Genomic DNA, 24143 nt, shown 5'->3' on the forward strand with positions numbered 1-24143 from the left:
AAGGCGAAGGAAACACGTCCTTGTTCACATGATGGCAGGAAGGAGAAGTACCAAGCCAAAGGGGGAAAGCCCCTTATAAAACCATCAGATCTCGTGAGAACTGACTTGCTATCACGAGAACGGCATGGAGGTTCAATTACCCCTCCCACTTGGATTCTGGGATTCAGTTACCTCCCACTGGGTTCCTCCCTTGGGATTATGGGGACTACAGTTCAAGGTGAGATTCCTGTAGGGACACAGCCAAACGAGACCGCAGCCCTTGTGGCTGGAGCTTTGCAAGGAAAGGGAAGATGGGGCCAAGTGAGGTCTGGAGGCAGAACCTGGAAACATCCTGTAGGCCTCGCAGGTGAGGGCAGAGGCTCGTGCCGAATGTCCCGAGATGCCATTGGAGGGTGTTATACGAGGGAGTGATTTGATCTGATTGGGGGTTTAACATGGTCGTTCTGGATGCTCCGTGGAGATAAACCATGGCCAAGGGCAAGAAGGAAAACAAGGAGAATAGTCAGGAGGTGTGAGCATCAGGACTGCTGCTCAGCAGATCCGTCTTTTCCTCCAAGTCTGGGCGGCGGTCCTGTCCCTGCCCCGCTGGTGTTGGGCTCAGCTAGGCTTGCATGGCTCGGCTTGGCTCCTCGTACTTCTGTGATCCGCCATGAGACGGACGTGTCCCCAGGGAATGCCGGTCTAAGGAGGCCGAGAGACAGACGGAGCCAACCCAGACACACCCAGCCCCAGCCTGAAGCCAAGTCACCAGGAAAAGCCTCCTAAGTCAGCAAACCCACTGCCCAGCTGCGCCCAGTGAGTATGAGAATACAGGCTGCTGCTGCTTGCCTCTGGATTTCAAAGTGGTTTGGTTTGTTACGCAGCATTATTGCGCCCATCGCTGACTGTGACAGGAGGCTACCACAAGACTCCAGGGAGGAAACGGTGCTGGCCTGCACGTTAGCAACCATGGCAATGCAGAGAAGGGGGACGCTGGGACGCTGGGGAGATTGTCAGTGACGGGTTGGAAGTGGACGGTGAGGAGTGGAAGGTGTCAAGGAGGCCTCCCAGGTTTTTGGTTTGAGAGCCTGGATGCATTTACAGAGTGATGAAGGCAGGGCGGGGCATGTGAGTTTGAAATGCTCAGGAGACATCCAAGCAGAGGGACCATTTCCCGGGACTCTCGGATGGCTGGGCCTGTGAGCTCCCTAGAGCGGGCTCATGCTTGCCCCTCCCCCAAGCCTTGGGTTTGACACACGGCCTCAATAACTATTTGCTGAAGGATTGGAGGGTTGAATGAGAACGTGGTTGTATCAGCATTTTGGACGGCACAGGCCACCTGGTGGAAAATGGAGCATAGGCAGAGAGAGGGGAGGCAGAGGCCAGTGAGGAGGCCGTGGCTACTGTCCGGGGGAGGCGTGGCAGGTCTAGGTTAGGGAGCAGCATGGCGACAAGGGATGGACTTAATAGATATTGAGGGGCCGAATTGTCCAGGCTAGGTGGCCAGCGAATGCCAAGGTGAAAGGATCGGAGGAGTTTGGGGGACCTCAGGCCTCTGCTTTGGAAGAGACAAGGAACAGCCAGTGCCTAGAATACAGAGCACCAGATGAAGACGCCTCGTGTGGCAGGCACTTTCCTCAACCACCAGGCCGTGATTTCACTGCAGGAAGGGGCTGAGTGAGGCATGGAGCTGGCTGCCAGCCCAGGCCTGGCACTAGGTGGGCACTTGGGAGGGGTTGTTGTCGAATGAGAGAGCACACCATGGTGTCAGCTCCTGCCTGCAACCAGCAGGGCTTCCTGTTTCAAAACGGGTTCTCACTGACTCCCCGCAAGCTTTCTCTTTCCTATATGAGGGGCCTCCGTCCTCAGCCAATTCGCAGAGCAGAAACAAGCGGCTCTCCTCATGCGCAGTGGCTGCTGGGGACGGTGGAAGGAGCACTGCGCTAGGAATCCCACCGCCTCAGCAACAAATGCTGTCAGCTTACAGCAACAAAAGGCCTGACCAACCGTGACATAAACAATTAGGTGGCTTCATTTCCTTTTGTCCCATAACCAGCCAGCTGTTAGCACTGGCTCCGCTGCCAGTTGCTGCTGCTAGAGACCCAGGCTCTTTTTATCTTTCTGCTCATCCACTCTCAGCCTGTGGCCTTGTATCTTTATGTTTGTGACTTCAAGCTCACAAGAGGGCTGCTGCAGCTCCAGACATCCAATCAGTATTCAGGCCAGAGAAGGGAAAGCATAAGGGGCAGTGGCTGCTGGGCCTGTCATTTTTTTATGGAAGAAAACAACTTTCACAGAAGCCATCTCTCCAGCTGACTTTCATGTATGTCTTCTTGCCCAGAACTAGGTGACCTGAAAACCCCAATGACAAAACCAGCTGTGAAAACAATTGTTGGTGTTAGGTGCATTGCTGCTGTGCACGAAGCTAGGATTCTGTTAGCAAGGAGGATGGCAACTGAGGTAGAGGGTGGGAAAGCACAGCGTCCCCCTTGTCAATTTGAGCCAAGTCCTGCCTGTGCCCTCCCACATCTTCATTTCCTCTTCTGCAAACCGTAGCTATGAGTATCTATCTTGGAAGGTTATTAGAAGATTAAATGAGATAATATGTGCATGGGAGACAAGACAATGAGTAAAGGAAGTTATTTACTGACATTATTATCATATAGAAGCAAAGATTGTCTCTACTGGGTGAGTCTAATGGGCTGAACACACATGGAAGGAGACCCCGGCCCACCTTTGACCTTCAGGGAGGTTCCAGGAGTGGAGGAAAGGGTTCGAGGAAAGGGGTCCAGTAGGTACAAAGCCCTGGAAAGAAAGAAGCATGAACGTGGGGTGGAAGAAATGAGAGTCCAGTCTGACGGTAGAGGCGTGAGAGCAATGAGAGTCCAGTCTGACGGTAGAGGCGTGAGTGCAGTGAGAGTCCAGTCTGACGGTAGAGGCGTGAGTGCAGTGAGAGTCCAGTCTGACGGTAGAGGCGTGAGTGCAGTGAGAGTCCAGTCTGACTGTAGAGGAGTGAGTGCAATAAGAACGGGAGGCAGAGGATGGCCAGGCCTCCAGGGCCATGGTTTGTTGCAGACACTCTGGGGTTTATCCCAAGGCTCTGTGAGGAGGAGGGAGCAGAAAGAGGCCTCCTCAGACCCTGGCCAACTGCAGTTCTGACTCAGGGATCTTAGATACCAAACGTTCTAGGATATGGGGTCCTGGCCATCTCCCTCTGTATTGTGCCGTGGATGGGCAGGTTTTAGTATTTCCTTTCTGTTTTGGAAGAGAAGTAACTTTAAAAACATCATGACTTTATCTGACCTGAAACTAAGAAAAGCAAATGGATTTCCCCTCTGCAACAAGTCCCTCTTAAGGGGGGCTCCCAGGAGGTGAGTGAGCTGCTGGGGGGGTTCTGCTTCAGAGCATGGGGACTTATGGGGACAATGTGGTTGGCTGGGAGCTCTGGGAAAGCACAATGTGGAAACTCAAGCATTTCATGGGCTGCAAATTGGGGTCTTCTGGGTTGTCAGGGGTGGGCTCTTAGATCTTAGTCTCTCTAGAGTGTCTGCCTCCTGAGGGCAGGGGCTCTTGGGCACTGCTGGATCCCCTGCACCTAGAACAGTGCCTGGCACAGAAGAGGTGCTCAATAAATGTGTGTTTGATGAATGAGTGAGAAGTTGAGATAGAGGAGAGTAACTGTCTGCAGGAGGGGGAGGTCTGGCACCTCCCCAGAATTTAGCAAGCCCCGAGGTGGGACTGACTGTCTCAGGCACTGTGGAGCTCATGTCTGACTTCCTAAATCCTCACAACAACTCCGCCTCTCTTTTAAAGAAACTCCCCTTTGCTTAGCACCTGCCGAGTCCAGCACCATTTCTTTTCACTGCTGAACTGAACACTTTCTCATGACCTCCAGTAGTGGAAGCTGAGGGTTCCGGGCCCAAATTCCCAAATTCCCGCCAGGCTCTCAGCCCACTTTGGAACCCACCCTCCCTCCCTGGCACACATGCTCTCCCTGGGGTTGCCACGATTCTGTTCTAGCACGGCATATGGTTCGGACCTGGCCAATCAGAGCACAGCACAGCACGGCATGGCTCTGACAAATATGATTGGTTGCAAGGGGGCCTAGGACCTAAGCTGGTCCAATCACAGTAAACCTTAGTTAGAACTTTGCCTGGGATAGACATTTGCTCTCTTTGGCTGAACTTGAACTTGGAAGCATGAAGCCCTGAACTTGAACTTGGAAGGACGAAGCCCTAAGTCACCTGCCTGAGAATGAACCAGCCAGCAGAAGGCAGAGCCCAGAGCTAAACAAGCCTTGATGACATCATTTGAACCCCTTGATCAAGCTGCGCCTGAAATCATGATATCTTCAAACTTAAATCAATAAATTTATTTTCTGCTTAAGCAGGTTGAGTTGGGTTTTCTATTTGCAATAGCAAAAGTCCTGACTGGCAAGGTTTAAAAGTTTTAAGACTCTCAAAGGTTAAGTGCAGCTCGGGATCCTGTGAGTGGGGCAGAAAGTCTTAAGAGACGGCAGGGGCTGTGTTGAACCCAGACTTTCCACCAGCTGAGCAGATACCCCCAGAGATGTAGAAAATTCGATTTATGTTGTCCCAAAAAAGGAGAACTGAGGCCAGAGGAGCACACTTCTGAGACGCTCATTTTTGCTGGGTAGAAGAACTCTCTGACAAGCAGGACTATCTATATTAGAGCAGGCTGCCTCAGGAGGCAGTAAGAGCCCTGTCCCTGAAGGAACACAGTGGTGGCGGCAACCATCTGGCCTGCAGTTTGCAGAGGGGAGTCAGGCGTGGAGTGGGACTGAGTGAACGGGTAGATGCTTCCACAGGCGGCAGCTGGCACTGACGGCAGGAACGCAGGGGTGGTTGGATGGGTCCTGGGGCTCCCCTCTGGCCCTCAGGAAGGCAGGAGCATGAGGGGCTTGGGATGCAGCGCCTGCAAATTTGCACCTTCCTGGCCTCAGGAGGCTTCCGGTACAGAAAAGACCATTGACAAAGCTCAGCAGACATCTGCTAAGAAACGCCAGAGGGAGGGGATGGCGTGGCCAGCAAGGGTGCCATCAGGCTTTGGGTGGGGACCCTGGAAGATCAGACCCATCTGGTTGGGAGAGCTGGGGTGCAACCTGAAAGGAAGGTAAGCAGAGGAAGAGAATTTGGGGATGTGCGGAGTCCACAGCTCTCGCCTTCCTGGCTCACAGCTCATTCCCACCTCTGGGCCTTTGCTCAAGGTTTGCCTCCCGCCAGGACTGGCCATGCTGCCCTCCCCACCTCACCAGGCCTCTCTGTCCTTCTTGTCCCACACTTCCAGGAAGCCTTGCGGGCTGCCTCCAACTCATACGCACCCCGCTAGCTGCCGTCTGGGTCTCATAGCTCAGTCTGTCCCACCTCCACCCGCGTTTGTGGGTGCAAGGTCTCCCTAGCTCAACTGGGTTCTCCTGGCGCCAGGGGCCAAAGCATCTTTTTCCCATCACCCCCTGCAGGAATGGGCAGAGTGGAAGCTCCATGACATCCCACTCCCTGGTCCGGTGGGTAGGGGGGCTTACCAGGCATTTGTTTGCACCTTGGGCCTTGCCTCTGAGAGATGAGCTTCAGAGAGTGGGACTGGCCCAGGCAAATGACAAGGAGGCTGGGGAAACTGAGGCTACCTCCATACCCAGCTTCTTTTTGTCCTGACCTAAATGCCACTCACAGTGAACCAAAGGCCACATCTCATCAAGGGCCTGCTGTGTATGGGAGTTGGGGGTCACAGAGCACTAGAGGGGGGACTCTTACCCCTAGAGGATGCTGCAGGGGCGTTTCTGCGGCCGCGTGGGCTGAGGGCACAGCACGGCCCGGATGGCCTCATCGAACACGGTTTTCAGGCCTCTCTGGGTGAGGGCTGAGCACTCCAGGTATTTCACCGAGTCTGGTTGGGGGGATGGACAGCAGGAAAGCAAGGCCTAAGTCAGGGAAGGGTGGGGGCTCTGGTCCAACACCCCTCCCACGCCATACAACTGAACACCAGGCTGTGGGGGCCACTATCCAGGTTCCAGTCCCAGTGCGGCCACCTGGGGGCTGTGTCACCTGGAGCAGGGAGTTTAACGTCACTGTGCCTCAGTTTCCTCACGTCTGAAATAGCGAGCTTGAATTCACTGAGAGACTAAGACCTACAGGGCAGGTCTGTGTCTTCCTTGGACACATAGCTCTTAATTCGTGGAAAGAAGGCAGGAATTTTGATGCTTTTCTGGGAAGGAAAGGGCTCAAGCATCAGTGACCAAATCTCTGGAAGCCTCACCTTCTTCTAAAAAATTGCCTTGTCCAGGCCGGGCGCGGTGGCTCAAGCCTGTAATCCCAGCACTGTGGGAGGCCAAGGTGGGTGGATCACGAGGTCAAGAGATCGAGACCATCCTGGTCAACATGGTGAAACCCCGTCTCTACTAAAAATACAAAAAATTAGCTGGGCATGGTGGCGCGTGCCTGTAATCCCAGCTACTCAGGAGGCTGAGGCAGGAGAATTGCCTGAACCCAGGAGGCGGAGGTTGCGGTGAGCCGAGATCGCGCCATTGCACTCCAGCCTGGGTAACAAGAGCGAAACTCTGTCTCAAAAAAAAAAGAAAAAAAAAAAATTGCCTTGTCCAAGGTCAGGAGTTTGAGACCAGCCTGTCCCATATAGTGAAACCCAGTTTCTACTAAAAATACGAAAATTAGCCGGGTGTGGTGGCTCACTGCTACAGAGTCCCAGCCACTCGGGAGGCTGAGGCAGGAGAATCACTTGAACCCTGGAGGCGGAGGCTACAATAAGCCGAGATCGTGCCACTGTACTCCAGCCTGGGCAACAGAATGAGACTCCATCTCAAAAAAAAAAAAGGAGAAAAAAGAAAAATTGCCTTGTCCATCCCTCCAGGATTCTCCCAGGGTTGCAAACAGACCCCAGGAGGCCTGAAGCCCTCGTGGCCCCTCCCCAGGAACTTCCCAACTTCATCTGCCCCTTCCTTAGCAGCATCCCCATCTTACAGACTAGGAAACTGAGGCTGGTAGAGAGTGTGTGACTCACCCAAAGGCACACGCTGGGCATATTCCCTCTACCTGGACACAGCTGGGGGCCTTCTGGGAGGAGTGGAATTGGAGAGCCCCCCTTCCTCCCGTGGGAGGCCCAACCTTCTCCCACATGAAGATCCCTCAGGGCTACAGCCCATGGCACAGATGGGGAGAAAGGCAGGCTGGGCCCCCACCCCCAGGGACAGTGTCACACGACCTTCGGCAAAGAGCCTGTGTGACTTCCCATGTCCATTTCAAGCCACACAATTTCCCTGAAATGAAAAACCACAAAACCCCTTCTTCTGAGACACGTGCTGGCCTGGGGACTGATTTTAGAACCGAGAGGAAGGTGACGGGAGGAGAGGGCACTCTGGCCCTCCGCCGAAGCCGGCTTGCTTCTCTGCAGCAGGAAAGAAGGGGATGGACGCTGCTCGCCACCTGCTCTGTGCCAGGCACTGAGCTGCGCACTTCCAACGACACCATGAGGAAACACTGTGATTTCCCACTTCACAAACCAGGAAACAGGGGAAGCCACGGCCCGAAGGCACAGAGCTGGGAGGAGGAGTTGGGGTCTTGGGAGGGGCGGCCCCTGGAACAGGGGAGCCCACTGAGGCCCCATGCTGGGGAGAAAGGAAGGGTGAGGCAGGGACATGAGGCTCAGAGAGGATGTCACTTGGTCTAAATCACATGCTGGGGGTTTCCCCTCTACCTGGAGGCATGTACGCCCACCTGGGATCATGGGCAGTGGCTGGCATGGGGCTTGGCTGGCACGAGCAGGGTGCCCTGAGCTCAGCCCAGAGTCTGGTCACCACAGCCCCCTCTGTTGAGGAGGCATCACTGGGCACTTGGCCACTGTCTCCCTATGAGGGACTACATCTGCGTCCACTTCCCCCACATCCACCAGCTGCCTTTTCCCTGGCACCCACCCAGGACAAGGGTCCTGAGCCAGGGGGCCGGGGCTCACTTTGGTTCTGCCTCTGACCTCTAGGACTAGCCGGTCCCTCGTCTCCGAGCCTCGGTCTCCTGTCTGTCTAGGACTTACTGCCCAGCAATGGCTCGTCCAGCTGAGGCAGGGGCAGGGGAGCCATGGAGCGGGCGGGGAGGGCGATGGGGCTGGGGGGAGGGCAGATGGCCCTCAGCTTTGTGGCTTGGGTAGCCAGTCCACTCCCACTGGAATCTGGGCTGGGCCACGTCCTGGCTGGGTGGCCTTAAGCCAGCAACTTGTCCTCCCGAGCCTGTTCCCCTGCTGTAAAGCGGAGGTGACGAGAGTCCTTCATCGTAGCTGCTGGGAAGCAGCTCCCAGGAAGTGCTGGGTCCACGTCAGCCGTGATCATCAGCTGGGCTCAGGGCTGCCCCCAAAACTCGTCATCCCAGGGCTGGGGAGCCCAGGTGGGCAGAGGCAGCTGCTGCCTTCCTCACTAGCCCTGCCAGTCCCCCCAGAGTACCCCCCAGGCCTGAGCTGGTCTGAGGCGCAGTCAGAATCACTGCCCGTACCCAGCTAGTCATCCAGGAGACGCTGGCTAGAGGCCAAGCCAGGAGGCCTGAGTCACCACCCTAGAGGAGAGAGGGCCTGTGGGGACTGTCCAGGCCAGCTCATGCGGATAGGGAGGCTGAGGCCCAGAGAGGAGCAGTCACTAACCCAAGGTCATACAGCCAATCAGTGTCACAGCCAAGACCGGGACCCAGGCCTCCAGTGCACTTTGCAAGGGAGGGGTCGGTGACAGCAGACCGCAGGCTAGAGAGCTGCACCCTGAGCGGAAGGAGGGGGGCTGCTGTCGGTCAGAAAGAGAAGGCAAGGATGAATCCCTGATACTTGCAAGGAAGGACCAGCAGGCCCCAGGGAGCTGTGGCCCCAGGATAGGGGAAGGGACCCAGGGTGTGAGCCACAGTCCGAGGCCCCTGGGGAAGATGGCCTTGTCACCACGCCAGTCAGGGGAGGAGGGAGGTGGTGGCTGCGGTTTCCCTTCCTGTGATGACATGTGAGTCCCCAGGGCCCTCCCAGTTCCGGCAGGGGGAGGAGTGTTGGGGCTGGGGCATCGGGGCAGTGGGGAGGTCTAGCAGATTCAATTCCGGGGCCAAACCCTGGGCCTGCAGAGCCCTGTGGCGAGGCAGAGGGCACGGCTCATGGTGACCAAACTCAGCTGGTGGCCCTGGGCTCTTGGGCAGGGATCCCTGGGCTACATGCACATTGGGACCTACCAGGGACAGGGACAGAGCCAGCAGTCCTGGGCGCCATGCAGGAAGCCAGACCCATGGTCGTCACCTCCCTGGTGCAGGCAGCCCTGAGCCACTACAAAGAAGCACCCCCCCACCCTGCCCCAGCAGTGAGCCAACAATTTGCTGTCCTTCCTTCAAAAATCACTGGGCCACCTACTAGCTGGACGACCTTGAGAAGTTACCATACTTCTCCAGCCCAGTGACTTGGAGGCAAAGAGGAGCTGAGCTGAGAAGCCAAGGGGATGGGGAAAGGGAGGCGAGAAGGCAGCGGAAGGGAACGTGTCACCCTTCAGATCTAACTCGGGGCCACCTCCTCCAGGAAGCCTTCCCAGAACACCCAAGTCTGACTTGCCACTTATCCTCCAAGCAACCACTGCACCCCACTCAGTCTCTGCTTCTGTCTGCTCAAAACATACCTCCTTATTTTCAGTATCTATTAATAGATACTACAAATACTACTGGGACAAATACCAGCTAACAGAGTGCTTCCCACGTGCATGTGTGGGAGCTCCACCTGTATTAACTCATTTAATTCCTCCAACCACCCCAGGAGGCAGGAGCTATCACTATCCCATGCTTTTCTGATAAGTAAACATAGACACAGAGAGGCTACACGACTCGCCTGAGGTCACACAGCAAATACACAGCACAGGTAAGTTGGAACAGCATAGCCTGGCCCTGCAGCTCGTATTCACAAGCACACCACGAGGTCAAGCCAGGGCTCCCCTGCAGCCAGCTCCCCTCTCAGAGCCCAAGGCCCGTACCAATCTCCTTGGCCAGTGCCAGGCCCTGCGGGTAGGTGATGGGAGCCAGCTTCTTCTCTTTCAGTTTCTCGATGGTGTCCTTGTCGTCCCGCAGGTCCAGCTTGGTGCCCACCAGGATGATGGGTGTGCTGGGGCAGTGGTGCCGCACTTCCGGGAACCACTGGACGGGTGGGGGTGGGGAACGCAAGGTTGTCTGGGTCAAGAGGGGCACGAGGTTGTCTGGGGAGCAGAGGGTGTGGGGAGAAGAGGGGCACCAGGCTGCGAGAAGATCAGAGGTGGGCATGAGGGGGAGGAGAGACGGAGGTGGCACAGGGAGGGGAGGCCGTGAGGTTGTGCAGGAAGGAGGCGGCGAGGTTTTGTGCAGACATAAGAAGCAAGCACGAGGTTATGTGGCAATCGGAGGCGGACGCGAGGTTGCAGGGGGAGGAGGACGCAGCCTCGGAAGGTGGGTGGAAAGCTAACTATGGCAGCGCCCGCCCCACCCCAGACCCTCCAAATCTCACCCCCTCAGTCCCCTTGCCAGCCCTGGTTGGCACTGGGAACCCTCTCTGCATGTGGCCTCTGCTGCCCCCGGGACCAGCCTAGAGTTACCAGTTCCTCCCTCTGTCCCTCGGGGTCACCTGCCCCAGCGCCCCGAAGGCCCACTCTGTCCCGCTCACCTTGGCTCGGACGTTCTCATAGGAGGCAGGGCTGACGAGGGAGAAGCAGATGAGGAAGACGTCCTGGGGACAGAGCAGGCGAGGGTCGCCAGTGAGAAGGGCCCGGAGGTGTGCCACCGTGGCAGCCACCGAGAGGTGGAGCTTGGGGCTCCCTGAGGGCGGAGGAGCCCAGGGACGCTGGGGACTTAGGGGCTGGGCAGAGCAGAGACACCCTCTCGCCTCTACCAGCAGGCTGCCGTCCGTTAGGACGCGTACTAAAGGCCAGGGCGTCTGCGAAGTGGTTGTCGTCGCACGTCACTGCAGCAGCACTGCTGCTAGCCCCATTCCTCAGACGGGGAAAGTGAGGCATCCAGAGGCTAAAGAGTTTGCCAAGGTGCACCCTGGCGAGGGGAGGATCTGGCATTCCAGAATCCAAACTCCAATCCATACTCTCTGCCATCTTGATCACTGGCCTCAGCCGCCTCCCTGCCCTCCCTGGAGGAAGAGTGGGGACCCGGGAGCCACCTACAGGCATCCTCCACCTCTCCCCATCTCCCCACACTCCCAGGGATCACCATCCAGGGCTGCTCCTGGGGCCCTGTGCAGAGTCCACCACCGGAAACAGGAGGTGCCCAGGAGGCAGTAGGGTGGGAGGATGGGCACGGTGAGGACGGGGAACCAGCGCAGGGCTGGGGGAGTGAGAGGAGGCACTGCTCTGCTGGGGATGTGCAAGGCAGGCAGACCCCTTGAGCTGGGCCTTCAGGGGAGAGTAAGGGTTTCCCAGGCTGAGCTGGCTGGAAAGGCACCCCAGGTGGAGGGAACGGAGACAGCAGAGGTCAGGGCGGCAAGGTGAGTGGGAGCAGCACACCGTCTGTGGGTAGGAAAGCGGCCGGAGGCGGTCGTAGTCCTCCTGCCCGGCAGTGTCCCACAGCCCCAGGTTCACGGGCTTGCTGTCCACCATCACATTGGCTGAATAGTTGTCAAACCTGTGGGGAGCAGGCAAGGCAGAGGCAAGGTCAATCTCAAACCCCAGAACCTGGGGACTGTGGTCCAGCCCCGCGTCACTCCATTCGGAGGCTGAGACTCAGAGACAGCCTGACATTAGCTCAAAGTCACACAGCATTTGCAGTTGGGTTTTGTTTGTTTCATTACTGATTCATTATATTTTTTAAAAATCTAATACAAGTAAACAAGAAGAGAAAAAGATTATCTCTTAATCCTTTTTCTACCCATATCTGTCCTTTGGAAAGGTTGCTGTTTAAGGCTATGTAACTTTTCCTCCAAGTCTCGATGAGAATAAACTTAATTATCTTCCTAGGCTGCGCAGTGAGGTTGTCACTCAATGTTTGTTTTTTGCTTTTTTGGTTCTTGCTTTTGAAATCGAGTCACTCTGTCGCCAAGGCTGGAGTGCAGTGGTGTGATCTCAGCTCACTGTAACCTCTGCCCCCTGGGTTCAAGGAATTCTCCTGCCCCAGCCTCCAGAGTAGCTGGGATTACAGGCGTGCGCCACCACGCCTGGCTAATTTTTGTATTTTTAGTAGAGACGGGGTTTCACCATGTTGACCAGGCTGGTCTCGAACTCCTGACCTCAGGTGATCCGCCCAGCTCGACCTCTCGAAGTGCTGGGAATTACAGGCGTGAGCCTCAGCGCCCAGCCTCAATATTCGTTGAATGAATGTTCATCCCATCTCAGGCTGGGTCCCCCCAGAAGCAAACTCTGAGACAAGGAGGTGGTGCGAGGGGTTTATTTGGGAGGTGGCCCCAGGACGCTGCAGAAGGGACTGGGAAGGTGTAAGGGAGGGGGCAGCAGCTGACACAGGGCGGGCGGTTGAGCTGTCACGGCGGTGGGCCACCAGTGCTCAGTCCTGCTGGGGCTGCCTAGGAGACAGTACAGACAGCACTCAGGGCACCCCTAGAGATGGCAGGAAGCTGGGGTTGCCATTCATCTCGCATCTCCCAGGGGAAGAGGGCTGCTTCTGGAGCCTTCTAGCGCACCCCAGAGTGCATGTGAAAGCCGTCAGTCATGGACCATGGGAAGGGCCATAGCACATGGTGGAAAGGCACGTGCTGGGCCGGGCGTGGTGGATCAGGCCTGTAATCCCAGCAATTTGCGGGGCCGAGGTAGGAAGATCACAAGGTCAGGAGATCAAGACTATCCTGGCTAACACAGGGAAACCCATCTCTACTAAAAATACAAAAAGTTAGCCAAGCATGGTGGTGCACTCCTGTAACCCCAGTTACTCAGGAGGCTGAGGCAGGAGAATCGCTTGAACCCAGGAGGCAGAGGTTTCAGTGAGCTGAGATCACGCCATTGCACTCCAGCCTGGGCGACACGTGCTGCCGAGGGGATAGTGTGGGGCACCGACCTTGACTCCCAGCATCTCCCACCAGACCCAGAGAGCCCTGCAGGGCCACGGAACAAGCCTCCAGATGCATTTGCTGAGCACCTACTATGCATCGGGTGCAGAGCCAGCACTGGCACCACCGAGGAGCACAAGCCTGATGACCCTCACAGCTGGCAGAAAGCCAGACACGGGGTGAGGGGCCTGACAAATGTCAGAGAGGGGGAAGCCCAAAGAACGCTGGGAGGGCCAGCCCAGGACTCCAAGCTCGGAGCAGGCGAGGTTTTGCAAGCCAGTTCTCACTACACACATCCCCTCAAGGAAGGTGCTGGCTCCCAACGCTGTGGAAGAGAAAACTGGGTTCAGAGAGAGGCAGTGACTTGCCCAAGGCCACACAGCCAGTGAGTGACCAAACTAGGTAAGAAACCAGTGATCACAAGCAGTGTTCACTGCCCCAGGGCACAGCCTGCCCCCGAGGGCTAGGGAATCCCTCTCACCTACACACTGTGGTCACCCACACAGGCCCTGTGCCTCATCTCCTGACCTCGTCCACTGAGACCTCCAGCTCCTCCTTGGGCTTCTCCTCCTACTTCTCCCATCACACACCAGCCAAGCTGTTTCCCAGGAAAGGCTCACACTGCCCACCTCCCCGTGCTGGTCCACACGAAGACCCTGCCCAGAATGTCCTTCCCACCTTAGCTGTCCAAATGTTCTCACCAATTTAACCTCTGGCCCCCGCACCCTCCAGGCTGCCCACCCCTCCAAACTTTTGCTCCTGTTACTCTGAAGCATTAGTGCTTCTGCAGCCCAACACTGAGTAGCATTCTCTGAGGACTTCCTGGATGAGGTGGCATCTGAAGGGTTTCAGCTCACTTTGGTTTAATTCCCTTCCACCTGCATTCACCGGGGGCCGGTGGGCAGCCCAGCCTTTTTAATATACTGTGCTTGTCCGGCCCTGGACAGGATTCCTGGTCACCTCTCAGTTCCTCAGACGGCCCTGTTCCCACCTGTCTGGAAAGTGCCTGCAACCAGTGGCCCCTGTCTTCCCACTCTCCTTCCTCTCTCCCTCCTCTTCCTTCCCACTGCCAGGCTTTTACTCATCCCTCCAGCCCCTGCTCAATGTCACCTCCTCCAAGAAGCCCTTCCTGACCTGCAGCCATGTCGGGGCGCCCACCCCACCTAAAGCAGCACTCCTTGGGGAACTTGGCCTCCCAGGTGGCAGGCACTAAACCTGACCTGTTTGTCACTGCACCCTGGGGCCGGCCCAGGATCTGGTGCACAGGAGATGCTGCCTTGCGCCTGCTTTGGGTACCACCTACCCTGCTGTGGGATCTGAGGAAGAAGGCGCTGTCCAGGGAGACACAGCTGGGCATGATGGAAAAAGCAGTTCGTGTGTTGTTTTTCTGGTTTTGACCAGTAACACACCTTTGGGAAATGCTTGGACACTCTCTCCTCTAATGTCCAGCTAAAATGCTAGTGCCAAGAAGCCCCCCGATATTCCCCAAACCAAAGGCACCTGTCTCCTCTGAGTCATCCCTGGGATCTTTGGGCCACGGTGATGGGGAAAGAGCTGGGACCTTAAGAAGCACCAGCCACCTCCTCTGAGGCCAGGCAGGGGGCTGAGGTTCTTTGTATGTTAGGTCGTGAAGGCTCATGTGATCTAACACAAAAGGATCTTAAGTTACACCCATTAGACAGATGAGGAAAGTGAGGCCTGAAGAGGTCAAGGACCTTTCTTGTTGGTGGGGACAAAGAGTTCCTTGTGAAGCCAGGACATCCTAGCTGTGTGACTCTGGGTGAGTAACCTAACTTCTCTGAGCCTCAATCTCTTTAAAGTGGAGGGGAAAATTATTTCTTGGGGTCATTAGGAGAATCCAAAAAAACAGAGGATGTTCAAGCCACCCCATTGGGAGATGCTAAGAAGCTGAGCAGTCTCATCTTCCATGCCCTCAAATGCTCCTGTCACTGGGCCCCTCCCCAGAGAACCAGAGGGACAGCTACAGGGATATGTCAATGGTGTGACACCTCCGAGGGTCCCCCTTACATAAGAGACCCACAGGTGGCTGGGCACTGTAGCTCATGCCTGTAATCCCAGCCCTTTGGGAGGCCGAGGCGGGTGGATCACCTGAGGTCAGGAGTTCAAGACCAGCCTGGCCATCATGGTGAAACCCCATCTCTACTAAAAACACAAAAATTAGCTGGGCATGGTGGTGGATGCCTGTAATCCCAGCTACTTGGGAAGCAGAGGTAGGAGAATAACCTGAATCTGGGAGGCGGAGGTTGCAGTGAGCAGAGATGGCACCATTGCACTCCAGCCTGGGCAACAAAAGTGAGACTCTGTCTTGAGAGAAAGAGAAAGAGAGAGAGACAGAGAGAGAGAGAGAGAGAGAGAGAGAGAGAGAGAGAGACCTACAGGCAGCCAGGACCAGAGAGGAACCTTACACACCAACCACCATGGCCAACCCTCACCCTATTTTCTGGATGAAGAAATTGAGGCTCACAAAGAGGAAGGGACTTGCCCAAGATCTCCCAGCCAGTGGGTGGCAGAGCAAGGCTAGATCCTGTTACCCAATTCAGAAAAAGCCCACATGGTAAGCATCGCCGCTATTTCATGGCTGAAAGAGTTGGAGACAGTGGATACCGTGTTTTCACCCAGAGCCTGTAGAACTCTGAGGCTGGGCCTGGAATAGAGTGGAGGAGGGAATGGGGCAGGTGGAAGGGGGTTGGGGAGGCCGGTGCTGCAGATACAAGATCAGATAAGCCTGAGCGCTGGTTCCCCTGCTGCCAGCCATGAGGGGTTAGCAGCAAAGGGGTGGATGTGAACCTCCGCAGCCGACACCTGAATGAGCAGCCAATCAGTTGCCGGGACTCTCAGGACTGCCCCGTGATTGGCTCTCGCCGTCCCCGCCTGCTCCGTTGCATAGCACCCAGGGATCACCTGACCACTAGTGAAGCCCACCCCCAGGGAGGAAGGATGGTGCATTCGAGGAACCCAGAGACCACAGGGCACACATGGCTGGTGACTTGGGGGTGAGGAAGGATTGAAGTCAGAGGGGCCTGGACCAGTCAGATCTTTGTTCTCAGGTCAATGGGGAGCCCCCACGGCGCCAAACCAGGCAGGGGTAATGAGATCAGATTTGTATTTAGAAAAGGTCCCTGCCGGGCGTGGTGGCTCACGCCTGTAATCCCAGCACTTTGGGAGGCTGAGGAGGGTGATCATGAGGTCAAGAAATCGAGACCATCCTGGCCAACATGGGGAAACCCTGTCTCTGTTAAAAATACAAAAAATAGCTGAGCATGGTGGCACACACCTATAGTCCCACCTACTCGGGAGGCTGAGGCAGGAGAATTCCTTGAACCAGGGAAGCGGAGGTTGCAGGGAGCCAAGATTGTGCCACTGCACTCCAGCCTGGCAACAGAGTGAGACTCTGTCTCAAAAAAAAAAAAAAAAAGAAAGAAAGAAAAGAAAAGGTCCCTCTTGGAGAAGTCTTAGGGAGGGGCCAGAGGGGAAATAGGCAGGTCAGCCGGGAGGGGAGGCCCTTACCATGTCATTGGTGAAAGATGAAGGCAGCTGGAGGTGTCACAGGGTGGGGAGAGGTGGGGCAGGAGGGAACAGAATACCCGACAGAAGAGGGGCCTGAGCTAAGGCAGAGGCTGGAGCCTGGCGCACACAGCTAGGGAGGCTGATGTCACCCTGCTCACCGGAATCCCAGACTGGATGCGCCAGTTCATGCAAGAGAGGATTTCAAATGAAAGTGAAAATTCAGTGCCAAACGATTCAACCTCAATTAGCAACACACCTTCTTCCAGGCAGAGCTGACCCCTGCCTGCCTGCCTGCCTGTGGGGAGGGGGGCGTTCATGATGGAGCAACAGGGAGGCGCTCAGCTCTGTTCTAGAAACTGACACAGCGGCAGGGAGCGAGGCAGATGAGGGCCCTGTCCTCAGGGAGCTTCCATCCCAGAGGAGGAGCGGCAGTGAAGGAGCAGTAAGATGAAGCCGGGGTGTGGGGGCTGTGAAGACAGTTGAGCAGGGTGGTGGGACAGAGAGATGGAGAGGGCAGGGTGGAGGCGGGGGGCTGCTTTAGACAGGGGGTCAGGAGGCGATGTCTAGGCAAGGAATGAATGACGGGAAGTGAGGAGGGTTCCGGGCATCAAGGGGAGTGAAGAGGTTGGGGAGGCTGAAGTCACCAAGGCAGTCTGTGTACTTGGAGTGAAGTGGGTAAGGGAGTGTGGTAAACGAGACTGGGGAGAGGGGGCTGCTGTTCACGGTTTGAACGTCGAGATGGGTTTTAAGTGTGAAGGAAGCCACAGGAGGGATTTAGGCCAGGATCGCTTTCAGTTGTTTTTTGGTTTTGGTGGTTGTTTTTGAGACAGGGTCTCACTCTGTTGCCCAGGCTGGGGTGCAGTCGCATGATCATAGCTCAATGCAGCCTCAACCTCCTAGGCTCAAACGATCCTCCCACCTCAGCCTCCCGAGTAGCCGGGACTACGGGCATACACCACCATGCCCAGCTACTTTTTGTATTTATTTTGTAGAGATGGGATTTCTCCATGTTGCCCAGGCTGATCTCAAACCCCTAGGCTCACATGATCTGCCTTCCTCAACCTCCCAAAGTGTTGGGATTACAGGCATGAGCCACAGCCCCCAAACTTTCAGTTTTAAAAGCTCACCAGGGCTTCCATTGGAGCAGGATCTAAGGAGATGAGGTATAAGGGGGAGCCCCTCTATGTCACAGGCACCTGAGGGCACCGTCTTCCTGCCATGTTTCTATATCCCAACACCTAGCATGGAGCCATCTACAGAGCAGGCTCAGGCTCCCAACTGCGAAATGGGGGATTTGATGCAAAGATCTCATAGCGCCCCGCCGGCTCCAGTATAGGGTCTATACAACAGAGCAGGCGGGGACGGCGAGAGCCAATCACAGGGCAGCCCTGCGAGTCCCGGCAACTGATTGGCTGCTCAGGCAGGTGTCAGCTCCGAAGGTTCAAACCCACTCCTTTGCTGGGAACCCCTCTTGGCTGGCAGCAAGGGAGCCATCTCTCAGGCTTCTCTGATGTTGTATCTGCAGCACCGGCCTCCCCGGCACCCAGCAAACCTACCATCTCCGGCCCAGCAGCTCTCTCCATCTTATCTCAGGTGCCAGATCTGGGGCTGCCGGTTTTTCCCAACCCACCCTCTCTCCCCCGTTCCCCCTCCAATGTCAAGGGCCCAGTGTGACGACATTACCAGCCCTTCACAGAGGCACAGCCATTGGCAGTAGCAGGATAACCCTCTGGGGTCTCACCTGGGACTGAGAAACTTCGTGCCCAGAGCCCTAGGAGCGTGTGACACAGGATTCACTATACAACTTGCAAGACCCAGTGCAAAACGGAAGCGCAGGTCCCATGTTCAAAAATCAATAAGAATTTCAAGATTCTTAGACACCAGAGCATTAAACAAGGTGCAGGACGCTTCTGAGCATGGGGCCTTGTGCAGTTGGATAGATGGCCACATGCATGGAGCTGGCCCTAGTGGGATACCTTCACCCAACCCTTCAGAGAGTCTTGTGAAGGTAGAGCTGGCCAGGTCCATTCCTCCAGCTTCTGCGAGGTTGTCCAGGATGAAAAAAAGTTCACTGGGAGCCGCCAGGGACCAGGGGCCTCCAGGCTGCTGAGGGCACCTGGCCGTAGCCTGCCTCAGCAGCCTCAGCCATCCATCTCAATGCATAAGGGAGGCGAGCGGGGAAGGAGCTTGGGACTTCCAAGCCTCTACCTCTTATAGGAAAGGAAATTGAGGCTCAGAGAGGGGAAGTGATTGGTCCAAGGTCCTTCAGCAACTGGGTCCTCCAACCCAGCCAGGATGCACCAAGGCAGGACGAGGTCTCAAGCCAGCATCCAGAGACCCAGGGACACAGGCAGTGACAATACCCTGCCGGTGACCATGGCCTTGAGCAGAAGGCTCCACGCCTAATTCTGCCTCCCTGCTCAGGTTTGCAGCCGGCCCTCTCTTGGCACTGAGAGGCGCCTGATAAAGTTTGATGGTCGACAGTGAGTGGGCAGGATTCCTCGTTCCCATTTTGTATGTAAGGACAGGTGCATAGAGGGGTGCTCACCAGCATCAGGACTGAGCTGGGGCAAAGTCGGCTCTCTAAGCTCTCTGCCCGAGTTTCCCTGCCCTCTCCTGGCTGCCTGCCTTCCTCCGGCCTGGGCCAGGATGTCTAAGGCAGCTGAGTAAAGTGTCACGAGGAGAGAGATCAGCAGAGGAAACTCAGTCCACTCAAGTCTGGGGTGGGAGTTGGGTAGTGGGGGATCCTCTGGCGGGGGGGCTGGAAGCATCTCAGCTCCGGGGTCTCTTCTCCCTTCTGCCTGCCTCCTCTTCCTAGGAGAGCCCGATCCCTGCTCCTAAAAGGGGGTTTCATTAAGATCAAGAAATGAGGGCCCCGGCGAGGCTCTGCATGGACCTTGGCTCTGAAGCCAGACAGGACAGTGTAAGCCTGGGAAGCAAGCCTCTTCGTGGCCGTGAGGCTCAGCTTCCCCATGGGTGTCCTGCGCATGCTAATGGCCATCTCCCAAGGGGATCCAATGAGATCACATGTGCGTGACATCTTGTGCAGGCCCAGCACGCAGCAGGCCTTTGCTAGGTGGTGGCTATGATCGATCTTCCTGTGGTCCCTTCCATGATGTTCAATTCAGGTCAACTCAAAACACATGTGTTGTGTGTAAGGCAATGTGTGTCTGATACCACACAGAAGGTTCTGTGCTAAGACAATGGGGAGACCCAAAAAGGCCTGGCCGGGGCTCCCTGTCCTCCACAGGCTCATGATCGTGGGAAAGGCCAGATAAAGTCACTCTGGGGAGGGGAGACCCCTTCACCGTAGACCAGAAAGGCTTCCTGGAGGAGGGGGCACTGGAGCTGGGTCTGGAGGCTTTAGACAGGTGGATGTGGGGAGAAAAAGCACTATGGGGAGAGGAACAGCTTGAGCAAAGGCCCTGGGGCAGGAATGTGCAGGGAACTTGTGGTGAACAGTAGGGTCCAGGGGAGGCAGGGCCTGAAGCCAAGTAACGGGTGACGAGGCCAGGCAGGAGGTTGAGTGAAGGCATCAGAGGCCTTGAGTGCCATGCTAGGGAGTCAAGGAAATGTCCTAGGAGTCTTGTGGGCTCCCGAGGGCTGGCCGGAGAGGGCCTGGTGCCTCCCCAGTCATCCTTCCCTCCTGAGTCTGACGCCAATACACTCCCGCCATCTCCGATGGCAGCCCTGCCTCCACGTCCTGCAATAGAGCGCAGGGCCTCTGAGGCCTGCAGATGGCTCTGTTCCGCCCCTCAGCACGCCACGGCCCCAGGTGTCCCTGCTCCGTGGGGCCGGACCCTCTGGATCACCTCCTCCCGCAGCCCAGCCAGCCTCCGCAGAGGCTCCTCCCCCAGCCCCTGCTCCTGCCCAAGCCAGCCGTCTCCTCCACATCGCTTTGCTTGGAGACCCAGCCTAAAGGCCACTGCGTCCTTCCTTCCTCCCTTTCCACCCCTTCCCCCTACCCCACCCCCAGCACTTCTCAGTGCCAGTGCTGTCTTCTCGGCTGGACCATCAGGCAGCTCTGCCCAGCTGGAGGCTGTGGCTCTGGCACCCCGTCGGGTGCCCACACAGGGTCTGGCCCACAGGAAGTGCCTGAAAGCGGGTTGACTTGGTGATGTTCTCCCCCCTCCTCCCAGCACCTGCGTGTCCCCAGGAACTCACACGGTAGGGATGTACTCTCCAGGGAAGGCGTTGGTGGTGTAGCTGATGAGAAGGCAGGTCTTGCCCACGGCCCTGAAAGACAGGAAGTGCAAGAGGGCGGCGGTCATGGGCTGTGCCGGAGACATGGGGAGGTTTCTGCGCCGTCCTCTGCGAAGAAGACCTCAGCATCCACCCAGCCTAGCCCTCTAGGCCCCTGTCTCCCCATCTGAGACGCCCCATGTCTGTGTTCTCACACCCAAGAGCCTGCAGGCCCTGTGCGTTTTGTTAAAGTGGAGACTTCAGGGTCCAGCCCCAGAGATTCTGACCCACGGGTGTTCGCAGAGCTGGGAATCTGCATTTCCCACAGGTTTCTCCAGGGACCAGAGGTGTGAGACAGAGGGGGTGCCCCACAAACTCGGGCCATGCCAAAGGGCCCCCGACGCCTGACCTGGGCTTCACATCCCAGCCGGACCACCTACCAGTGGCATGACCCTGGATGAGTCACTTAACCTGCCTCTGCCTCAGTTTCTCCATCTAGAAAATCGGGATGAGCCCATCCTCATGAGAGTGTGCTGAGGAATAAATCCAACGACACCTATCGAAGCACCTAGCACAGGGCCTGACACATGGCAGCAGCCGGTGGCTGCCAGGGAAGGCCTGACCCGGCTCTTCCCTCTCACCTCCCCATGGGGCAGAGCAGTTACCAGGCCAGGGTTTGAGTCAGAGTTGGCTGGGTTCAAATCCTGTGAGGCTTTGGGCAAATTGCATAGCTTCCCCGAACTCATTTTCCCACCTGTAAAATGGACCTAGTTTGGTGAGAGGATAAATAGAGAAGGCCGGGCTAACCCAGAGCTGGTACATAGGAAGGAAGGGATCAATAATCGGAGGTCGCCATTATTTGCGCGCCTCCTCCACCCCGAGCGTTCAGGACTGGGAGCAGGTGCAGGTAGCTCAGCCAAAGCCCGGAGACCGAGGGGCAGCTCTGGGCCTTCCCCTGCCCTGCTTGGTCCTGTCACTTCCTGCTCAGAGGAGACAGCTCATCCTCTCCTCTCACCACCGCCCTCCCCAGGGCCTGTCCCGAGGTAACTTTGAATGACTGGGACGTTAACCCTTGACTTCCGCCTGCCCCTCTTCAGATCAGATACAAAGCAGAAGTGAACAGGGCCGGGCCCGCACGGGCAGATAAGCGGCCATGTATCAGAATCAGCTGAGGCTGGTGGGCAAACGGGCCCACCCCCACCTGGATGAGTCAGAGCCAAAGTCGGGGCCACAGGAGCCAGGCCAGGAGAGCTGAGTCTCTCACAGCCTCGGGCTGCTCCTCTGTAGCATGGCAGGGCTGGACAAGAGGCTCCTTCCAGCTAGAGCATGCTGGGATGGACTTACAGAAAGCCCCAAGCTGGGCCTGTGGGTTGGACCCTAAGACATGGCTGCTGGCAGGCACGACAGATTGACAAACGGGACCTGTCCTTTTATTTTGTGTTTTTAAGAGACAGCGTCTTGCTCTGTCACCCAGTGGCACAATTATAGCTCACTGCAGCCTCAGACTCCTGGGCTCAGGCGAGTCTCCCACCTTAGCCTCTTGATAGCTGGGACTACAGGCGCATGCCCCCACTCCTGGCTTTCAAAAATGTTTTCGTGGCCGGGCTTGGTGGCTCATAACTGTAATACCAGCACTTTGGGAGGCCAGGCGGGCAGATCACAAGGTCAGGAGTTCGAGACCAGCCCCTTACCAACATGGCGAAACCTGTCTCTACTAAAAATACAAAAGTTAGGGAGGTGTGGTGGCATGCACCTGTAATCCCAGCTACTCAGGAGGCTGAGGCAGGAGAATCACTTGAACCTGGGAGGCAGAGGCTGCAGTGAGCTAAGTATGTGCCACTATACTCCAGCCTGAGTGACAGAACGAGACCGCCCCCCCCCCAAAAAAAAAAACGTTTCTGTAGACATGGGTTCTCACTGTGTTGCTTAGGCTGGTCTCAAGCAACTCTCCCAAAGTGGCCTCTCAAAGCGCTAGGGCTACAGGCATGAGCCACTGCACCTGGCCTAGGCTCGTCATTTTACAGATGAGGAAACCGAGGTCCGCAGGAGACACGACAGCCTGGGGTCACTGGGATCCAACAACTGAGGTGTCAGCCCAGCCTGCCCCTCCCCTGCAGACCCCACAATCACCCTCTATCCTATGGCCTCCTCCTTCCTCCCCTCTCTGTCTCTCAATGTCCCCTTGCCCTTTCTGCTCCTCGCCCACATCCCCCACACATCCTCCCCAACCCGGCAGGGAAAGTCGGGGGTGCCAGCAGGGGGTGGTTATTGAGCACACACTACAAGCAAGACAGCCACTCAGCTTATGTCCAGCGACCCCACAGCATCCCTAAGGCATAGGCCTCCTCCTCCCAGACGGCTAAGCTGAGGTTCAGAGAGATGCTGTGACTTGCCTAAGGCCACACAGCAGTACCAAACCAGTGACGAGAGCCCAAGACAGCCTGGGGACGAAGGTTGAGTTTCGGGTTTCCCACTTCCCGCGTGCTTCCACAGAGTTGAAGGCTGAGGCTCACCTCCGTGGGAGACCCGCCCCCAGCTTTGGGGGTGCAGGTGAGGGGCCCGGGCACTCTCAGCCACAGTCCTGCACCCTCCACCCAGATGGCTTCCAGGGTGGGGTGGGCTGAAGAGGCTGAAGCTGTCCTCAGCCGACCCCAGGGTGCTGGCTGTGAGCCCTAGGAGAAGAAGGAAGCAACCCCTCCAAGCTGCCTTCCAGGGACACCTAGTTCTGCAGGGCCAGGGGCTTCCCCAGGGACACCAGGGCAGGAGGATCTCACAGCATCCTAGTTGGGGCTGTGACGAAGTCCAGCCAGGCACCTACCCATCTCCAACCACCACACACTTGATGGCTTGCATCGTGTCCGGGGCCTGGACAGTGTCGGTGGTGACAGCTCAGGGCCAGGCGCGTTTCTGCAGGCACAAGGGGTGTGGAGGCTGGCAAGGCGCCTGCTGAGGAGCAGCAGTGGTGGGGCGGGAGGAAGCGGAAGGGGAACTTACCCAAGCTGCTCCCCTCAAGGTCGTTTGCAGGGGGCGGGGCATGGGTCTGGCAGAGCAGCTGGTGGGCGGGGCGCTCAGGTGCTGGGCTGAGCCCTGGCCATCCCCACAGACCCCCCGCCCGGCCTCCCCTCTGTGGTAGGAGGCTCACTTCCTGACCATGGGCAGGCCCAGAGGCTGTTCTCCAAGAACGTGAGGCTTCCAAGTACACCTCAGTTCTAAGCACAGCATTTAATGAGTGCCTACTGTGTGCCAGGCACAGCACCAGGTGCTAGTGATCCCAGGATGCAAGAGACAGCTGGTCCCTGGAGTTTACACCATTTGCAGAGGGGGAGGCAGGACTTCATCACGGGAGATTAGAAAGCAGACAGGAAGTGACTGGGGCAATAGGGACTCTACAGGGAGGACCTCAGGGTTACCGAGAGGGAGAGCTGGGGGCCTGCAAGCAGCATTGGAGCTGGCTCTTGAAA

General features: G+C 56.8%; 1 protein-coding gene across 1 annotated transcript; it reads right to left on the bottom strand.

Moving 5' to 3' along the window:
* Window positions 1-4331: 4331 nt before the first annotated feature.
* RAC2 (Rac family small GTPase 2) lies at window positions 4332-23681 on the bottom strand. The gene is made up of 7 exons (XM_032266797.1): window positions 23501-23681; window positions 20665-20736; window positions 11483-11600; window positions 10636-10698; window positions 9977-10136; window positions 5751-5883; window positions 4332-5101 (listed from the first exon to the last, which is right to left on the bottom strand). The coding sequence occupies exons 1-6, from the start codon at window positions 23533-23535 to the stop codon at window positions 5753-5755; spliced, it is 579 nt and encodes a 192-aa protein (XP_032122688.1). The 5' UTR covers window positions 23536-23681; the 3' UTR covers window positions 4332-5101; window positions 5751-5752.
* Window positions 23682-24143: the final 462 nt, after the last annotated feature.

Source organism: Sapajus apella, unplaced genomic scaffold (genome assembly GCF_009761245.1).
Source record: "Sapajus apella isolate SASKATOON/1434 unplaced genomic scaffold, GSC_monkey_1.0 scaffold160, whole genome shotgun sequence".
NCBI lineage: Eukaryota > Metazoa > Chordata > Mammalia > Primates > Cebidae > Sapajus > Sapajus apella.